This window comes from Hyalella azteca, unplaced genomic scaffold (genome assembly GCF_000764305.2).
Source record: "Hyalella azteca isolate HAZT.00-mixed unplaced genomic scaffold, Hazt_2.0.2 contig5320, whole genome shotgun sequence".
Taxonomy (NCBI): Eukaryota; Metazoa; Arthropoda; class Malacostraca; order Amphipoda; family Hyalellidae; genus Hyalella; species Hyalella azteca.
In genome coordinates this window covers 258,045-278,048 of record NW_025935514.1, presented here as the reverse complement: position 1 = coordinate 278,048, position 20,004 = coordinate 258,045, and the positions used below count along the sequence as shown (strand labels likewise).

Below are 20,004 nucleotides of genomic sequence, written 5' to 3'. Positions count from 1 at the left end.
TGCCGAATGAAGATACCCTCGAACTCGCTTCGTGGTCCTTAACGTTCTTGTATGGCAGTCAAAAACCATATTATTGCAACATGCGCTCGCAATTGACACGATTGATGAATTTTGCGGGTAATTCAAAATTCTATAAATGATTATTTCGCCGAGTTGGTGTTTCAAATTACCTTCAGTGACCAAGTGTTTTCGTGGAAAATAAGAAATATTACGACCACTCCATCGCAGCTGAATTTAGTTTTAGCATTATTTCCTACAATAGCTACTGCTGAAACTCGTTTGGAGCTAGGATCTCTATTTTTTTCACTTGTGTACGGATTTATGTCTTCATCATGGGAATTTTTCGAAAAGAATCTAGCCGCAGAAATGTTTATGATAACGTCAAGCGCATTTTCACTAGTGGCTATACGAGACGTGGCAGAGAGTACGAATTTAACGGCAACTGCCACAAAATATTAACAGAGAATGGCATCAGAGTCGTGAAGGATGACGACGCTCCGAAATTCATGCGATACTACCGAACGTCCACCAGACTTTCTCGATCAACGAGTACCTGCGAGCCTGAGACTTCACGGCGACAAGAAGGCAACGATGCCAGGAAATCAGTTAATTCATCACGGAAAATAGCTGATGACCACGGCGAATCTGTCTGTTCCTTAGGTCAAATGGGCGACCACGTTCTAGGTACAGAAAGGTCAGTGCGAGAAGTGCGTAATTACATGTCGGGAACTGTGACATCTCTGCAGCAAGTCGATAACCGAGCCTTGCTTCATCAGAATGCCTGTAGCAATACCATAGGCACTCTAACGCCCATTAACGGAGGGCTTCATTGTAAAGCGGCTGTCTTGGAAGAAATAAAACCGCCTCCGGAATTACCGCCGTCTTTCAACTGCCGGCCGTTCCGGAGCTACCCACGCTCCAGAAGAATATTATGGAGAGGGAAAATCTCTGACATTTTCCGCGAGAGAAGATTGACCAGTGAATTGGTGACTGCGGGAGCAGCTATGCGGTTGGCTACTTCATCGCATTCAATCGCCGCCTGTGAAAATTTGAACAAGAGTTCTAAAATGAAAGTCGAGGAATTTAAACACGAATCTGTATCTCTCGATGCTTTAAGTATTGCAGACGGCTTTGCTAGGGACATTTTCTCAACACAAAAAGTAAATTACGATGATTTGTTGGAAAAAATGTCTAGATGTGAAATAAACAATTTATCAATTGTTAGGTCACCAAATCTGGAACAAAATTCTGTCTCTTGCCGCAATGAAAAACAAATTTGTGAAACAGATGCGACGATTGAACATCATTCGGACGAATCTGACACAGAGACTAGTTTCAACTTTCCTGTACCGCTCTACCTCATCCAAGGACTGGCAGTCAACAGTCCTAGTGCTGAAAACGATGACTGTAACGCTAGTGAAGAGGACTCGAGCTTCCAAGACTACGACGACATCGATGCGAATTCAAGTAATGGATCTTTCCGCACCGATGATTATGGGAATTTTTTCCATCGAGTTGCAATTCCTGATCACCATACGTGCACTTATGATTTCTGTAATAGCGATAGGGATGATTCCGGACATATTCGGTCTGATTTAAAAGGTAACAGAATATCTCACGGATCTGATAACGAAAAATACCAAACAATTTACTGTAATTCTGAGGATGTTTCTGACGACGACGATGGTAGTCAAGATGATGATGATGTGCTGTACAGTAATACCAGTCTGAAACTCGATATGAACACATACTCACAAGGTGTGCTAGTGGATGATTTTAGTCCGGACTGCATAGTGGAGTCTCCTACGTACATCAAAGGCCCTACGGTTGATGAAGCAGATCCAGAACCTTATGCACACGCACTACCCTTTCGTTTTCCTGTGCAAGTTGATGCTGGCAACGGAGAAGTAATTCTGCGCCACAATCCCTCGATAGAACCTGTGTTGGCTGGGAGATCATGTCTGAAAACGAGTTCCGATCCTACAGGAAGTGTCATGAACGATAAAATAGACAAGTCACGTAAATGTGTCAAATTTGCTCCTGATTGCGTTAGTACCGCCAACGATATTTCAAGCGAAAACTGCGCCAGCCGCAATGTGCAACGGCGGCACAGCAGTGACTCCCACGAGCATTCGTCAGTGCCTCTAAGCCAATCAAATGGAAGTGGCTGCGCAGTTACGAGTGAGCAGAAATACGTCAGCGCCGCTGAAATGCAACTGATTGACGACAAATTATTGGCGAATTCCGTAGATGGTTTTGCAGACTCGGACATCAGGCAACTCGCGGAGGCAGATGAAATATGGGAGTCGCTCTCCAACATCACCTCTATACTCGACAGGATGAATTCATACTTGCAAACTTCAGAGCTTAATGATCATCAATGATTATTACGACTTTTAGATACACAATTGTTCCAATCTTCAAGGAAGTGGTCGCTAACGTAAATTCTTTGCTCTTTTAACTACTCGTGTTTCATTCACATTCTTCTCCTGGGATAGCTAGGCTTGGATTTGCTTGAACTCATCTCTTGTAAGTTTGCATCGCATCATATGATCAATGCGCAACGAACATCTTCTTTTATACTCATACATTTTAATTAAAACCCATAAATGTATGGTCTAAGCACGTTTAGTATTTTGTAATCTAATAATAATTTTGCTCGACACTCTTCTTGTCTATCTTACTTCATGTTATTAATTTTTTATTAAATGTCTATTTGTGTTGTAGTGCAACAAAACCGTGTGTAACACATGGTCAAGTATTGCATAAAAAGTGCAACAAATTTTCGATGATTAACTCATTTTGAAGGCTTGAATTGAGTTAGCCTCAAGTTATAGTGCACTGAATATTGAGCTTCTGACAATTTGTCAAATTTTTTACTCCGGTGCTTCTTGATGATGCCTCGAGATGTGTTCGCTCATCAGTTTGGTAAACGACGAGTTGAGCGGCCTTTCTGGTGCTCGTGCCAGATCACGTCTCTAATTCCTACTTAAACTTGACCTTTTTGCCACTATTTCCTAATTCTTCCTGTTGAAAAACCTATGTTGCTGGAAAACCTGATCTGATCTTGTAATTCTTGTAAAACGCTCTTATTCTACTTTGTTTAAGTTTCCCGACGTTGCATATGTCTTCGCAAGTTATTGGTGTGCGCATGAGGAGATTGGGCTGTAGTCGCGTGGCGCGCGAGGGAAGCGCCCGCTGCGGTTGGCTGCGTTGCACAGAAAAGCTTACCTGCCCTCGCACAGGAAGCTGCGAGAAATTCCGGCGTCAGTCGCTTTAGAGTGGCACGTCGGTGCGTACCTCGAGTGCTCTAGGCTGTAGAGAAAAGAAGTTATCAAGGTTTTTCAATCGCTCGATCTTCTCTTGTTTGTGGGCTCATATATGACTCGGAACGGCTGGTCGGCACGTGGTTTTGATTGGTTCACAAAAAAGTATCAACATATAATACGCAAGTTTGAATTCGTACTTTTTTGGAGATGGATGCAAGATCAAGTAGTCGCTCCTCACGCGCCTATACTAGGTCAATGACTTCAAGCCTCGAGTATTCTTCATCAAGCATTGCTCATTCGGTCCGGAAATATTCGTCTCCTGCTTTGTCGGCAAATTTATTTAGATCCTATTCATCTTCAAAAAACGGAAATGGTCTCGCTACCTATTCCTCTTTATCATTTTTTCCCCTGGGCAAACGCAATGAGAACTTGCCGTCTGACAGTGGATATTGGTCATCATCGTCTACGCCCAAAAGTCAAACGAGAGCTTCCTCTGAGACCCCGTCGGTCGTTTGTTCTGTACAAAAAGAGGACATAAGCAGTGTCATGAGCAGATACTTGCCTGGTGGTTATGTCAGAGATACTAATAGTAAACCAAACCGAGCTGGAAGCATGTCAAATCTATCGCTCTCTTTGATGTCCTCATTGACATCTCTTTCTTGTGGATCTTCCAATTTCATGGCCAGTTCCGTATTGGACAAGCGCGCGAGCCGCAAGCGCCGCGAGCTCTTGGCATCGACGCGCGCCACTAGCGTCGAGCGCTCCAACGCTGATGTGCCTATTTATTCTCGCCGTCAATCTTCTGTGGATCGAACTGAATCTCCGTTCTGTGAAGCAGGATTATCACAACGTCTATCCAAGTCTCGATCCGGATCATTAGGACGCATGTCACCGGAGCTCGAATGTGTCAGAATTTCCGCTAGAGAAGAATTGAAGCAAGCATCTTCGTCTCGTGCTCTGTCATCGCTGGGAACTTTTGACTCTAGCGACGTGGTTGTGAAGGCCACCAAGAGGCGTGACGATGAAGAAGACCCAAGCGGTTTGTTGAAGATTCAAGAAGGCTTGGCCCGTGTAACTGAAGCTCTAAATCGGCACCAGTGGGAGGAAAGCAAGAGTTCTGTCGGCAATCGGCCAAGTATTTACTCTTTCAGCGGGGCTTCTGAAGAGGTGCCTACCACCAATAAAACACTCAATCGCCCCAAGTCTGGATTGATTGAATTAGATAGATCGTCCACGTATTCAGGGCCCCGCGATGACACAAGGAGGTATTCACTTTCAAGGAACCCCTTACCGCACCGGTCTTCGTACGGTCCAGACAAAGTTGACGACATCGTCACTGCCAGTTTACTCACTTTTAAAAAGTCCGAAGGAAGTATTTCTGGAAGAAGACCATGGCGTCGTGGCCGGATCGCGACCCATGCTTTCACAAATGATCTCGATGAACGATCTGCAAGCTTGGCTCAATCACAATCTATTCACGCGGTGAGTGGCGAGTTTTTCATTCTATTATTTATTCGTGATTTAAAGCCGCTATGTTTTCAGGGTTCGTTTTCGCAGTTTTCCCACTAGTATTAACATCATAAGATGAGAAAGCCACTGTATTAAGGAAAGTTTGTGTTAATATAATACATACCGTACCTATATATGTAAACCTAATCAAATAAGTAACCTATTATCCTCTGATATTTAGTTATAATATAAATACGTTATATCCGCCATGAGACTACGTTCATTTTCAAAATACGAATGGCGGGGGCCCTCTCGCCGATGGATGATGCGATGGCACAGCTCTGTGTGCCACTAACATGATGGCCAGCGTGTCGCTTGTAGCAACCATCGCCTCTCCTCACCCTTTCATGACACTCATGACTATTAATTAATTTATTTTGGATTATTTTCATTTTCGGATTCCTGTAATTTGTGACATTTTCGTATAGGTACTTTCTTGGGGGTATATTTTTCTATTAATACTTTCCGTTAGATTTTCCGAATTTCATGTGGATTTATTTTACTTGTTTTTCCTGTACATTCTATGTTTTTAGTGATGGTTTTGTATTATGTTTAATATGTAAATAAATGTAAAAATGAAGCAATCGATAGAAAGTCTTTAAAAAGAACGAATACACCTTAAACCGATATAGAATTTTTTAACAAACAGCACATTCCATCTTAGACCAGTTTTGTGATAGGAAGATGCAACTTTACAACACAGTAAATTGACCGAGGTCATTAATAACACTTTCCATGTGGTTAAACATTACGAAACGTAGTAGCTAGTGAAAGCGACCGACGAGTCCGACATCTTGATGACGGTCTTCATTTTTTCGCGCTTGTTGTGTCACCGAATCGCATTTGGAATGTCTGATCACGTTCCACGAGGCTCGCCATCATTCGCAAGAAAGTACCAACTGTATATACCTTCTCTAATCGATGGCTCTTCTCAATTTTCACTAACAAATACCGATTCTGAGAAAGCGAGATATTACTCGACAATTTATACTAAAAAATTTTCATGATACTTTCTTTCATCTCCAATTGCGAGTATTTATCAGTCTCCAGGTGATGGTCACTCACACTTTTCACTGACACCTGAGAATTGAATCTTTGTAGTTTACTTGATACAAACTCTACTGATACTTACCAATCTCTCTTCGAAATTAGTTTAGACGTCGTTTCCGCCCTTTGGCTGTGCTGGAAAATTAGGCACTAATTCAGTTGAGACTTCTTTCCACTTAGATGACCAAAATGCACTGTACAATAATCTATCTTCTGTTAAATTTTTCGCTTAGCTGTTCCATGGTATCTACTCGTGTTCTAAGCATTATATTATCACTCAGAAAAAGAGTTTGACTGTCCGAATAGCAATGCGCTTTTCGTCATGGTGCCATCCTGACTCTGCATGGCAGAAAATGACTCAATGACTCTCTGACTCAGAAAATATCACTATTTGGACAGTATAACCCATATATTTGTGAGTGCTGCAGTAAACCTGATGTATTAGTTGCTATTATTTAGGCTTCTTTAAACTCGGAACTTGGATGTCCAGAGGCATCCATCTTGTGTGGTATAATGGGTGCCTTGTTTCGCATGCAATGCATTAGAGCGATGCGTGTTACTGTCAAGCTCACATTTGCTAGCTAATCCTTGTCCGTAACCGAACACTTGGGAATCATCTACTGCATTCATCTACTGTGGCGATCACAACAACGTGCATTCTGTTCCCTGTTGAAGCTTTCATAACCAAATTTTGTACTAAGACTTTTTTGGTTCATTCAACACGAAATGTTCGTCATGTTCGTCATTTATCATCCAAATTGTGGCAAACTACGGAGCTTTGCCAATGAATTGAGATCATTAATATATTTAAAAACCAGCATTTGCCTCACTTTGAATTCATACGGTGGTAACCTAAATTGCAATTGAAAGGAGAGATTAGAGTTACAATATTTTTTCATTTGCTGTGAATTTATTGTAACTTTTATTTGGTTTTGTGTTGCTTTCCAAGGAGTGTGAGATTCTGGCTTAATTTATTGAAACAACGTCCCCTGTAGCATGAATTTTTTATCGCTGCAGGATCGTTATACGGGATCGCTCTGGCCTCGTATGACCTCTTGTTGGTATCCTCCGTTTTGTTTTGCGTTGCATGGAATCTCGAGAATCTGTGAGGCCTTGCCGCGGGCGCCAACGTTATCTGATCCCTGCAGGTTTTCTGCGTTGCCCTGCTAGCGACGAGCGTTGTTCTCAGCTCCCACCTATCCTTCAATGACACATAGGTTGCCGATCAGCAGCTACTGCACTGAATTTGCCGCTCGTCATAAAAACAGGATAATATACTAGTCAGAATTACGATTTGTAGTTTTCGATTACCACATATTAACTATAAAGCCTTTTCGTTAGCTCTAAAAAGTTGTGGTAAAGTTTTGTTAACGAAATAGATCGTTCCCATTGAAGGCCGGTGACATATATGCTGTAGCGACGTTGATGGCATTGACGGTAGACAGCAACTCTGAAATTTCATTCAACAAGCCCATGTCTGTATTGTCAACTTGGTTGTTGGGAACTCTTGTTTCTCCGCTAGGTGTATTTCCTCTTTTTATTGGCGCGTCCCTTCCTTATCATGAGCCAAATTGCCTTCATTATTTGCTATTATGTTTTAGTAACTGAAATCCTGTCAAATCGTCAATTTTTCTGACGAAAAAACATGCTTTTTTTAGGTTTCTTTCTGATGCAAAAATAATTTGAAATTCCTTTTACCTTCTATAACTAGTACATATATTAAAGGAATTAAAATTGAATATAGAAAATAGTTCGGCGCTGTTTGAATATTCTTTATTGATATGATGTCTGGGCCAATGTTTGGGCTGATAAGGTGATGATGAAACAGCTGGTCTGTGCTCGCTTCACAGCTGGCTACCCTCCGAGACTATAGCAGCCGCTTGGCCTCTGCAGCTTTCTCTCGCATGTAGGGTGCGAGCTGTTCTGTGAATACTCAAGTTCTCTAAAACATTCTATCACTCAACAGAAATTCTACGAACAGTAGAATTCCATCTTTTTTTTTAATTCACTAGTTGGAAAATTTTGATTCCTCTATTTTGTTCGGCTTTCTCTATTTCTAATGTGCATTTTCCTCGTTATTATTTAGAATAAAATTTTCAGGTTTAACTATTTTATGATTTTTTAAATCTGTTTTGAAAGGACTTGAATCCGAAACATTATTTATAAGCTTGACGATTTGAGCGCGATGATTATATTTTCTTTCTGGCTCAAGCCACAAGCACAAACTTTCTCCTAAATATATGCTGTGGCTTGCGTTTAAGTTATAGGGAATTTTAAACAAGAAACAGAGATGTACTGGCGACGTCTGGACCTTGTGCCCCCGACGCGTTTCTTCGTTTGCTTTTTCTCTTCTCGTATAAACAATACCAAGATATCCCGTGCAGTTAAGCTCCCATGTGCCCGTCACACAATGTCACACAAGACTTTCAGTAAACATGTATACTTGATGATGTTGCTTCACGTTCTGAATATTCCTTGTTTACAGTTGATAATTCACGTTGAAGTCTAAGTGGATTTTTAGAGAAGAATGTACGACGTCGTAAGTGTGAGTATACGACGTTAGTGCGAATGTACGACGTCGTAAGTGTGAGTGTACGATGTCGTAAGTGTGAGTGCACGACGTCGTAAGTGTGAGTGTACGACGTCGTAAGTGTGAGTGTACGACGTCGTAAGTGTGAGTGAAAGACTGTGAGTGTACGACTTCGTAGTGTGAGTGTATGACGTCGTAAGTGTGAGTGTACGACGTCGTAAGCGTGAGTGTACGACGTCGTAAGTGTGAGTGCACGACGTCGTAAGTGTGTTGTAAGTATGTACTCGGGCTGGGGGCGCTGGCGGCTGTAGAAGTATTTCGGTAGCCGGGTTGGTGCCCGACCGTTGAGCGTCACTGCCACGCACTATATATACATAGGCCAGCACCGACACGTTGCTTGCGCTGCTTGTCGTGCTTTCAGTTATTGGCGCTTTATTCGTTGTGTATGTAAGGCTTGTCGCTCGATTATAGGTGGATCTTGACGCGTTACTGTGCAGACAGTGCCAGTCGGTGTTGCGATAATTTCCTATTTGTCTATCAGGGTTGCCTTATGAATTTTTGAGATACTGTTCTTTAAGAACATTATTCACTACTTATTTCGTTATTTCAAATTAATTGCACATATTTAAGAATGCGTTCCTCTAATCGCTCCCTGCTTGATATGACTGCGCTCCCTGCTTGATATGACTGCGCTCCCTGCTTGATATGACTGCGCTCCCTGCTTGATATGACTGCGCTCCCTGCTTGATATGACTGCGCTCCCTGCTTGATATGACTGCGCTCCCTGCTTGATATGACTGCGCTCCCTGCTTGATATGACTGCGCTCCCTGCTTGATATGACTGCGCTCCCTGCTTGATATGACTGCGCTCCCTGCTTGATATGACTGCGCTCCCTGCTTGCTATAATTTAAAGTCAATTTCTATCCCAAGTCTAGGATACTCCCGGACGCCACACACCTTATCTGTCATGTGCACTCGGCTGACGTGCCGTAGCTGCTTCTGTCGCTGCCTTATCTCTTGCTGCTGCTGCATTTACTTCTGTTGCTGGTGCTGCATGTGCTACAGCTACACGCTCTCTGCCCTGCTCTTCAATGTGCTGCTGCAGCTGCTCTTCAATTTATATGTCTGCCCTGTCAGTTGCTGATGTTTCAGCTACCTATACAGCTATTATTTTGCAAAAGCTGTAGTTCCCTCTTTTTTTCTAAATCGCAATTTGTATTGCTCGGTCGTAATGAATAAATTTGTTTAGTTGTAGTGTGCATACTAATGGAGTTTTCGAAGCAGTCGAAGGGCTTAGTTTCAAGCTTGTAGTGTATTTTCTCTTCATAAATTTTCAATATAATTATATTTTGTTAAACTTCCCTTTTCTTAAAGGTATTTTCTATTATACTATATCCATGTCGATGTTATTAATTCCTACAATGCCATCGTCTGTTTTAATTAATTACTCTTATCCGTAATTAATGCGTTAAGATAATGAATGATTACTCCTCAAGTATCATGATGAGTTATTTTGGACATTATATTTTCATTTAGTAATTTATTAATGTTGAAATTTTATTCAATTATGTGTAGTTTTGCTTAACGAGTAACTCTTCCTTCCAGGTGAGTGGCAGACTCCCATCGCATCACTAGACAGTGCAGGCGTAAGTATTTCTTTAGCTCTTAGCATTTGTGCTTCATAAATGTTATCTTCTATAACGGTATTTCTTATTGTTATAGCGGTGGCTATGCCAAGAATCATCAGTATTCTTAAGGCTTGTCCCATTAAATCGAATATGGGGTTTTTACAGCAAGTTTTAGATTTGGTTTTGCAAAATGAACAGGAAATTGATGGCGGGATTGAGGCAGGATGAAGTATGCGCCTCACCAGTCTCGTGGGTGAGGCGTGAGGCGGTATTGAGGCAGCATGCGCCTCACCAGTCTCGCGGGTGAGGCGTGAGGCGGTATTGAGGCAGCATGCGCCTCACCAGTCTCGCGGGTGAGGCGTGAGGCGGTATTGAGGCAGGATGCAGCACGCCGGTATCGTAGATGACGTCAGGAGTGATGTCGTCAGAGCAGGCGCGGCATCTGCTGAGCCCTCGCCCGCATCGTGTTACTGTGGGCGTCTTGTGCTGCCCGGCCGTCCATGCCTGCAGTGCTACCAAGTGAAAATTTACAGGCGCGCCAGCTTCTGATTTGGACTACCAGAAGCTGACGCGACTCTAAATTTTGTCAGGGTAGTTGCAGTTCACCAGATCAACAAAGATAATGCAGTGCAAGCCACACACCAATGAATTAACTGCACTAGCTTAGAGGCTATATGAGTATAAGTTTATTATTTTCAAATTAAGAGAATGGTTGGCCGAATATTGTTAAATCTAAGAGATTAACAATTTTGCATTAAACCTTTTTTTCGTGGCTGCATGAGTAAATGTGGCCTATCGACGACTGGTTGCTCGCCTCTGATCTAGACGCTGTTTTGCATTCCTTGCGAAATTTTTTATTATCATTGTACTTTATTCCCTTTTGCCTAACATCGGTCGTAGAATATTCCTCTTATTTTCAACACTTATATTATTTGCATTCTCTACGCTAACTTTCCGATCGTCTTCGTTTAGTTTCAGTCATTTTAGCCTTAATTGCCATTAATCACTCTAAACGGAGTTACATTTATATTTTTCTCATTACTTGCTAATCGAAGTGCTGCCTATTGCTGGCCTCCCTCGTTACCTCTTAGTTTTTATTTAGATCACTCATTGCTATATTTTTCTTATTTGAAGCCATATCACATCATCTCTTAAGGATTTGCTAGAGTTTTGAGCATGACCCTAGGGGCGATAGAATTGCATGGATGACCTAGTAAGTGGGCTCTCGATTCTGTATACGTACCGAAGGCCAGTTGAAAATCTCGGTTCTCAAATTACCCCGGAAAATTTCATTACATGTATACTAAATAATCTTCCCACTAATATTGCCTTCAGTATTCTTGCTTATCTTTTGTTTTCCATAACCGTCGGCGTGTGATGTTGCAGAACTTTTAAAAACATTAAAGGTAATGTAGATGTTACAAAACTTTTACCTTTAATGCCACCCTTGCCTTGGTGTTTGCATCCATGCTTCGGTATCGGAATCTGGCAGTGATCGTTCCCCGTCGGTATGTGCAGTGTACACGCGCGCTGACTCACCAGCACCGTCCACCTCGTGTCCTCTGTGTTCCTCAAGCATTTCTCTGCACTTTTGTCAGAATGTTTGCACTCTGAGTGCTCACAATTTATTCGTTACTGTTGGTGAAGGATTCTTATGGGATAGGAAAGGAGCTTCGAAATTACCGTAAAGACTTCCTTTAAACTCAGTATTTATCATTTTTTTATGTATCCCAGAGACTACATGCCCGCGGGTCGAGAACTAAAGAGCTAGCTTTTACCACTAACTTTGAGGCAATTTTCTTTTTTATATTGTCACTGGTTTTAAACAAGATAAGATATTTACCCTCTTTTTAGTCCAATGTTTACTGTTCTTTAAACAATTTAGAGGAGACGCCGCACGTTTCGTGTCAGTCTTCCATGACGTTGCAAATCACCCTTGCAAGTGGCAGCTCACGCGAAGTCTTTGCAGCGCGCACTGACGAGAAATTTATGCACCGTTAGCACGCCACGACACGAAATTTTGTGTCGATTTGTGCCTACAAGAGTTCTTGATTCTCGGCTCTCGTGCTTGGCCTTAACCTTTTGCTTTGAGAATCGACTTTCATTTTTAATATATTTCTGTTTTTTTTTGTATAGTTGGATTATTCGATGTTCAAGTAATACCGGAATTTACCCCTGAAAATTGTCTAAATTGATTCACAGCCAGCTAGCTGCACGAACTCTTAAATTTCGTGCTAACTATTTGCAGATCTGAAACATACGGCAGGGGTAACGTTCCTTTCATTATGTTGAACGATATTTGACTATGGACTCAATATCTAAAAATTCTCCGGAGATATTGAGTCATGAGGCATTGAGATTGGAACGATCTACAAGGGTCGTATGCGCAGGTATACTTGTATACTAGCATCGAGACTCAGTAGTTCGTAGAGGGTCTTCTCTATGGAGTTAAATTGTAGTATGAATCATTAAATACAGGGTCCGCCATATTTATGGCAACGGATGTTTGCTATTATAAAACTAAATTGGTTTCTAAGAGACTTTTCTTTTATAATGAAGCTTATTATAATCTATTAATTCATCTATTTTATATTGCAGAAGTCTAAGTCTAAGGTGTCTAAATTTACTATTACATATGGCAGTAGACAGAAATGCAATTGTAACCCTTCATGAAAAGAGCGAGAGTAATTCAGTCATTGCAAAAATGTTCCAAATTCGTCGTGAAACTGTGTGGAAGGTGACAAATAATTTCAAGGAAACTGGTGAAACATGCCATCGACCTGATCAATGAAGGAAACGAAGTGTCCGAACAAAACAATTGGTCAAAAACACAGGGAGAAGTTGAGGAGAAACCCTCGTCGCTCAGCTGCAAATTTGGCTGCACAAGAAATTGGCTCCCCTTACAAGATGCAAACAAGGCATGAACTAACAGACCGTCATGAACGAATGAGCCTCGAAAGATGCCGGCACATTCTGGATCTCATTGAGGATGGCACGCTGCCCAACTTGGTGTTCAGTGACGAGAAAAAAATTTGACATTGAACAAAGCGTTAACTGTCAAAATGACAGAGTTTGGAGTCGGGATGGATCTGTGGCAACCAGAACAGCAACACGACGTCAAAATCCCATGTCCGTGATGGTTTGGGCCGCGGTAACCGCCACTGGGAGATCCCACTTGTTTTTGTCCCCTCATGAGTGAAATTGAACAGTCGGCGATACATTTCGGACATTTTGGAAGCTGTGTCGTTACTTTGGAGCCCGTAAACACTTCAACGGCTCACCATAGAGTTTTCAACAAGACTCTGCCCATCACATGGCTCAAACATGACCCAAAACTGGATTCAGGGTCACATCCCAGCGTTCATTAGCAAAACTGAATGGCCCTCAAGAAGCCCTGATTTGAATCCTCTCGACTTTTCTGTGTGGGCTATTTTAGAGAGTAGGGTCTGCAGAACACCTCATGATTCTTTGGATAGTTTGAAGTCTAAATTGACACGAGAATGGGACTTGATCCCTCAAGAAATGCTGCGAGTCTCCTGTGAAGCTTACCCGCGTAGATTGGAGGCCGTCATTAAAAATTAGGGTGGTCATATTGAATGAATATGTCTGAGAATTGTTTAGGTAATTCTTGGTTACTAGCTCATCCGAAAAATTAACAATGCACCTGTTTGTTTCATTGAGAAATAACAAAAAACATGGGTTGCCATAAATATGGCGGACCCTGTATTACTTTTCGATGCCTGAATCAGAAGATCGTAACACAAGAGCTTTTCGAGACAAAAAATTAAATAGTCAGATACAAAATGGACGCTGTTAAATAGTTGATGCTCTCAATAGCAAGAGCCTTATTTGCAATAATTATCCCAACACTAAGATTATTGTCATGTCAGAGCGCCAAGTTCTATGCTGAAAATGTTCATTTTTGTTATGCATGTATTTAGAATAACTTTTACGGTGCGTGTGTCATTCGATGTGTTCCCAATTAATGTTTGTGTGTTCCGGGTTGATGAATCCAAGTATAGGTACAGGAAGATCACGTGAGTGCGCATTAACGTGAAGGTTGACGCAAGATGAGACGTGTCAATCAATATTGCTTATGGCTGTGCCATGATCGAGTACGCGCATTTAACTTCGTTCTCTCGCTATGTTATTGCAGTTTCATATTTCAAATTAAAAATTGCAGTCAAAGATAACTAACATAAGATTATCATGTTCAGCTTCTAAAATGTAACCAATCGACTTCTGGGTTTATTGGTTGATTTCGTTGACTACTTTACTTATGTTATAACCACGCTATTATGTTACTCTGTGTTATGGTAAAAGCTATTTTTCGAGCAAGTCAAAAACAACCTTCTGTTATTTAACGGTTCTCTGGACTGGTTCATTCATTGCTAAAGATTGTTAACTATCTCATCAAAAACGCTTCATTCATTGACGAATGATAATGCAAATAATTATGAGATAATCTGCTAATCATTATTTTAACGCATCATTGAGATTTAGACTGTTTATTCTCGCTGGATATAGTATCATTTTTATTCATGTGAGAAATATATTTTAATTTGAATTTTTTGTTACGGTTTAGTAGACATGATATGCAAATTTGCATGCTACGTCTGCATTAATATGTGAATAAGGAATTGGTGCGATGTAAATGGACTCTATTGTTGCTAATTGTTGCATTTTTTATGTAAAAACTGTGCTGTATAGTATGGCGATTCGCCTAGCATGAGATGGGGGGAAGTGTTTAGTCATGCCGGCAATAATCCAGGATTAGACAAAACGGTTTCCAATAGACCCCGCGTCCTGGGTGGTAGCCGCAGCAAGGAGTGGTGGAGTCTCTTCGACATCGAGTCTGTCCGCTGTCGCTGTTCGGTTAGTTGAACCGCTGACGTTGTGGAGGAAGGATGTGGCCGTTTAACGGTATGCGCAGGCAGCTACTGCCTGTTTTATTCGGGTCACTGCTGCTGCTGGAAGACAGTAGTAGAAGTTCCCTGCACATACTACTAGCGCTGTTTTGTGTAGTTATACATCGGTTACCGTCGTGAGAGTTCATAAGTGTTTGTTGTGACGGGAGTTTGGGTTCAGCTGGCGGGAAAACTGAAATGGAAAGCTCGACCGTTAAAGTTGTCCTGCGCTTTGCCTCTGAGGCACCGGACCCTCCAACCTCAAGCATTCGTGACTCACACCCGACACCCCCTGTGCCTCAGGCTGCTTTCGAACACGCAATCTTTTACTATTTGACGTTTTATGTGACTAAACTATGAAAGTCATAGCATTCATGAATTGTTTTAAAATCGTATTCAAATATCTGCTGTTGAATTCTCCTTGAGGCGTTTCTGATTTTTTTTTAGTTTTTTCTTTCATTTTTGATATGGGATATATATTATATAGGTACTAAATCAACCTTTCAAACGTGGTCAAGGTTATTATTCGAACCATTTTTTCCTGAATTGTAACATCCAATTGTGTTAAACTTGTAATTCTATAAATAAACAGCACTGCTATACTATTTGTTGGAGATCAACACTGCTGTATACCTACTTATTTTCTGCCATTAGGTCCTATGTTTTCTCTTGATTCTTCTCATAAATATTTTTCTATATCCAGTGGCCTCTTGCCAAGCCACAAACGTGCCGTAGAACACACTTGGTTGATTTCCATTCCAGTTGGAGTTGCAGCACCGAGCACCCTAATTTAGAGAAGTGTAATTTCAATGAAAGTGGCTGGCCGAATTGTCAACTGAAATCTTGTGTTGTCGTTTTTCAATCATTTTTCCGATATTTACAGGTATCTTCAAATTCAAGTAGCTTCAGAAATTTGGTGTGTAATATTGTTACCCTCAAATTTTTTCTGTTCATTCTGGAATGATTACGGGAATAATGCAGCGATGGGAATTCGCTCGTATTGTGAATTTGTTGCTGCGAAGAAATGCGCTTCAGAATATACAGGCAAATTCTGCGCATGTTTTATGTCTGGTGTGTGCAAGATTGAGCAGATGGAATGCACCAATGGCAACTCCAGACTGTAGGGAAGCTGCTTCAAATGGTACTATATATATTCCACTCTCGACCCTATTATTTATCGAGCGAGGGTTGACGCCGTTGGTTCATCAGGTGGAACTTTATTCCAGCAAAATTACTGTGAATGTTGTGTTCGATTCTTTTGTTAAACTCAATATTCGTCAAAAATGTTTTAATAACGAAATTAGGTTCATATCTCATCTTAGTTCGGCGCGATGCACCCGATTCAATATGCTGCTCAAAGCTGACCTTGCGACACCCAGACGACTTCATTGATCATGGTGATACTTGTGAAGGATCAAATCAATCTCCAGTTAATAAATTGATTAGAAATTTTGTTGATGCATCATTAGTTAAAGAATGTACCCCGTGCTGAACTTGTGATGCTTTTAATTGAAAGCTTTCTGTGGTAGTTGTAGACAATTCTGTCATATTTATGTAATTTTTTATGTGAATATCTACTCTTACTATTTTCGGTCTGTGAAGATTGGACATTTTCTTTCTAAAGTCTAGAAATAATGAAAGTGCGTTAAATTAAAAATCTTGCTGTAAATGCCTGAGATTTTTTTGCTACTTGTTATAATCTGTTTACGAAATTCAATTACCAATAATGCACATAATCTTGAGATGATTATCTCTCGGAATTGAGAACTTTTGTTGACTAAGCTTGACGCTTTTAATTTGAAATGGGAATGCGTTCTATTCGTGGTAAAGGATAATTGCCTAATTGCCATGTAATTATATATGATATGTATTTGGTCAGCGTCAAAACGATGCTTCATCAATCGGACCGATGTTTCTGCATTATTTCGCTTCATCTCGATGCTTATGGCCACTGTCATAATGCAGGTGTCGAGTATGCTGGTTTGATGCACGTCGACGTAATGCAGCGTACGTATGTTAACCGTGTGATGGACTGCCACGGCTCGCAGAGAGCCAGAGGCCTACCACGCCGTTGCTTCGAGTCCTGAACTGGGTCATGCCAGAGCTGCTTCTTGTGCCGCTGCCACGCGGGCATCCTCATGTGAATTGAATTGCGCCATAGCGTCTCACCTGTTCAGGGTTCATCAGTGATGTGTTTATGTTAAAACTGATTGACACCTTATTTTTAAAACATTTTAAATTCATGAGTTAGAGTCAGTAAATAAAATGAATTTCCAACAAAATTTTAGTATGATAAAAAAGACAGTAAATATAATAAATTTTCAACAAAATTTAGTTTGATAAAAACAGCAAGATAGCTATCCAGTTTTATGTACAACAAATTTCTTGCATTCATATTTTGTTTGTTATGGATTGAAATTTATTAACTATTTTTTTTTTGAGTTTGGTAGTTGTGCGTAGAAATTTTTGCGATGCCATCATTATTATTGATATTGATTGTACTATTAAATGCGGCGCTTAGGTCTAAGGTATGTGCGTGCCTTGTGGTTCTCTCTACGGTGATGGGCGTGGTGAGAAGCGCTCCCGGCACGCTATTGTCCCTCCAGGTAACATTCCTTCTCTTCTGGCATTGACGGGCGAAACGTTCTCGTTTTCGTACATTCTCGCTTACCTCACTAGGTGCCATGTGTCATGGTCGTTATTTTCCCATGTTCTGTCTAGACACGTTCATTCTGGCTCATGTAATCTTTGTTTTCTTATTTGTATCTTTGTTGATGCTCCTAGGTGCTAATGCATCCCTTTATTGATATGAAATTTCAAAGAATATGTTTCAAGAGAGTCAACATTATCGAATCCGGGGAACGAACCCTGTAGAACTTTGTGTAATGTGTGTATAAAACCGGCAAAACGCGTCTTTTTTTGCCGCTTTGCCAACCGCGATGTGCGAGCGGTGATGACTCAATGTGCGCTCCGCAGCACACGTGTTTTTATTTTCTTTGTTGTAACGAATGAGTTGCTGAGAAACCCGCTACTTCAGCCGCACTTTTTCACCAACCGTGTGTTTCCAGGCCTCGAAATGTGCACCGCGATATTGTTAGTGACCGATAAACCACGCGCAGTGCCGGGGCTCCATTTCTGATTCTTTATGCTCTTTTCTTACTATACAATTTATAATGTGTTTTGCATCACTTGATATTTTAAGTAAGCAACATTGTTTTTCCTTCAACCTTATTGAAAAATACACCATTGTGAAGGTTTGTATCTGATAATTGACCAATTTTACATGTTTCGTCGTCAGTAAGTCACCAAGCATGACTTATTCCTTTAGATGTTAATGGCCATCGTTAGATATGAAGTTGTAAAGTTATGCGTCATCCTTTCCCAACTCTCTTTTCTACATTCTATATGTGGACATCCTGTCTTCGTTGATTGACAACGCGTGCTGCATTGCTGAATTTCTTGGACAGCCTTGCACTGTTGTCTCCCGATGTCCCTTGTCGAGCTACGCCCTTCATTTCCTGTCAAGTTGCTCTACTCCTGTTTCGGTCTGGGTCACGTTTCTTCACTCTCGACGCAGTTATTGAGTCCCGCTTCGTGGCGTTCGCACGAACGCCGCCTGGGTAATTTTGGTAATCGCACTCGTGCATGACTCGCTTTTTTTGAGGTCGAACTCAAAATTTAAGTGAGTTGTGTATCATTCCTTAATTATATAGTTTTTAGTATTCGTTATTAGAGGCTGTTGTTGCTGCTGTATTGCTCAATGGAATCAATGCAATCGAAAGTTGAGTAATGTCGAGACTTATAACTAAAGTAAGTGATATGGAAACGAATCATAGTTTCAATGTCTTCTAAAACCTTTTTTATTACGTTATGAAGGTCGATTTCGTGATTTGGCGTTTATCCGAACTTAAATAAATTATCTTCACCGCTTTCTATTTGAACCTCGTACGATCTGAAGATTCCCATTTTATTTAATAATGAGTTCAATTTATCGCGAGCATTTACGTTCTAAGGCCCACGCGATAGTAAAATATACGTGCGATAAACACCGTTTTTTTATTAATTTGTCACACACGTATTTAATTATATATCTGGCAAGTTTAAATGCATTACAAGTACTTAAAAACCGTTGGCGCTATCTTAACTTTTTATAAGCCAGTTTGCTATTTTTAAAGTTATAATTGCAACCATCTGGGGCATGCGACTCGTCAGATTTCATGTTATCCAACAAATCAAATTTTGTCAATATCGACACCATGCGACGTTTGGTCTTAGGCGCGCTGCTGCTTTACTTGGCTGTGACGGTTTGTTTAGGGATCTGGGCGTTTTTTCCTATGCTGTGTATACATTGTTCGCGACTTCGAATAATGTATTCTCATGAGATACAAAAGACGACTCAAAAATTGCTTGTATTCTTTGAGCAAATGTGATAAGTATTTATGTAAATGGGTACCTTTTGGCATTCATAGTGTTCGTTCAGTACCATAAATTCTTCTTATAATTTATTCTACCATTTTTGGTGGAAACGACCTTGTATTATTCATGATATCTGCAATTTTGTGTCTACCCGACATTGCCGTTTGGCTAGGATAGAAGGTCGCGAGCGCCTGAGTACGTTAATTCGACGTAGCGCCGTGTCCCGGCCCTGGCTTGGTCATTTGTTCCTGGAATGGCTTACCTGATGCAGGGTAATATTACAGTTGCTTTTTTAAAGTGTCTGATTTTGTCTGGTCTTCAGAAATAGTTTTAACATCTTTCCAGAAAGTGCCACTGTTTTAAATTTCTTCATATATGATGGCATGAATGCATTCGAGTTCCTGTTAGTTCTTACAATTTATTTTTTATATTTCAGTTCAAACTACTCGAGGAGTTAACATCTAGTATATTTATTTACACGGGTAAAACCACACGGAGTACTTTCAACGTTTCATTTCTTTCACTGCAAAGTAATCCAAATTGAATGTGACATTCTTTCACTGTTGTCGAAAGCATCGATTCTTTGAATGTGCTTACTTGCTGTACCTACCTAGATTGAGTAAATGAAGTGGTAGGCACTCGTTGCGTACAGGTATTGTTGCATTTTGGGAATGATTCTTCTCGGTTTGTATTAAAC

The 20,004-nt window shown here is 40.8% G+C and overlaps 1 protein-coding gene across 4 annotated transcripts in view; it reads left to right on the top strand.

The window, feature by feature from the left end:
- The window catches only part of LOC108674263 (leucine-rich repeat flightless-interacting protein 2), a 45,497-nt gene that overhangs the window by 5,010 nt on the left and 20,483 nt on the right, over window positions 1-20,004 (top strand). The window contains exon 1 of one of the 4 annotated variants that reach the window (XM_047880364.1): window positions 3,298-4,751. The exons of the other annotated variants lie outside the window; for them this stretch is intronic. Coding sequence (XP_047736320.1) covers window positions 3,477-4,751 — 1,275 coding nt within the window. The 5' untranslated portion in view covers window positions 3,298-3,476. Of the gene's footprint in view, window positions 1-3,297; window positions 4,752-20,004 lie in introns of those variants that run through there. 4 annotated transcript variants of the gene reach the window in all.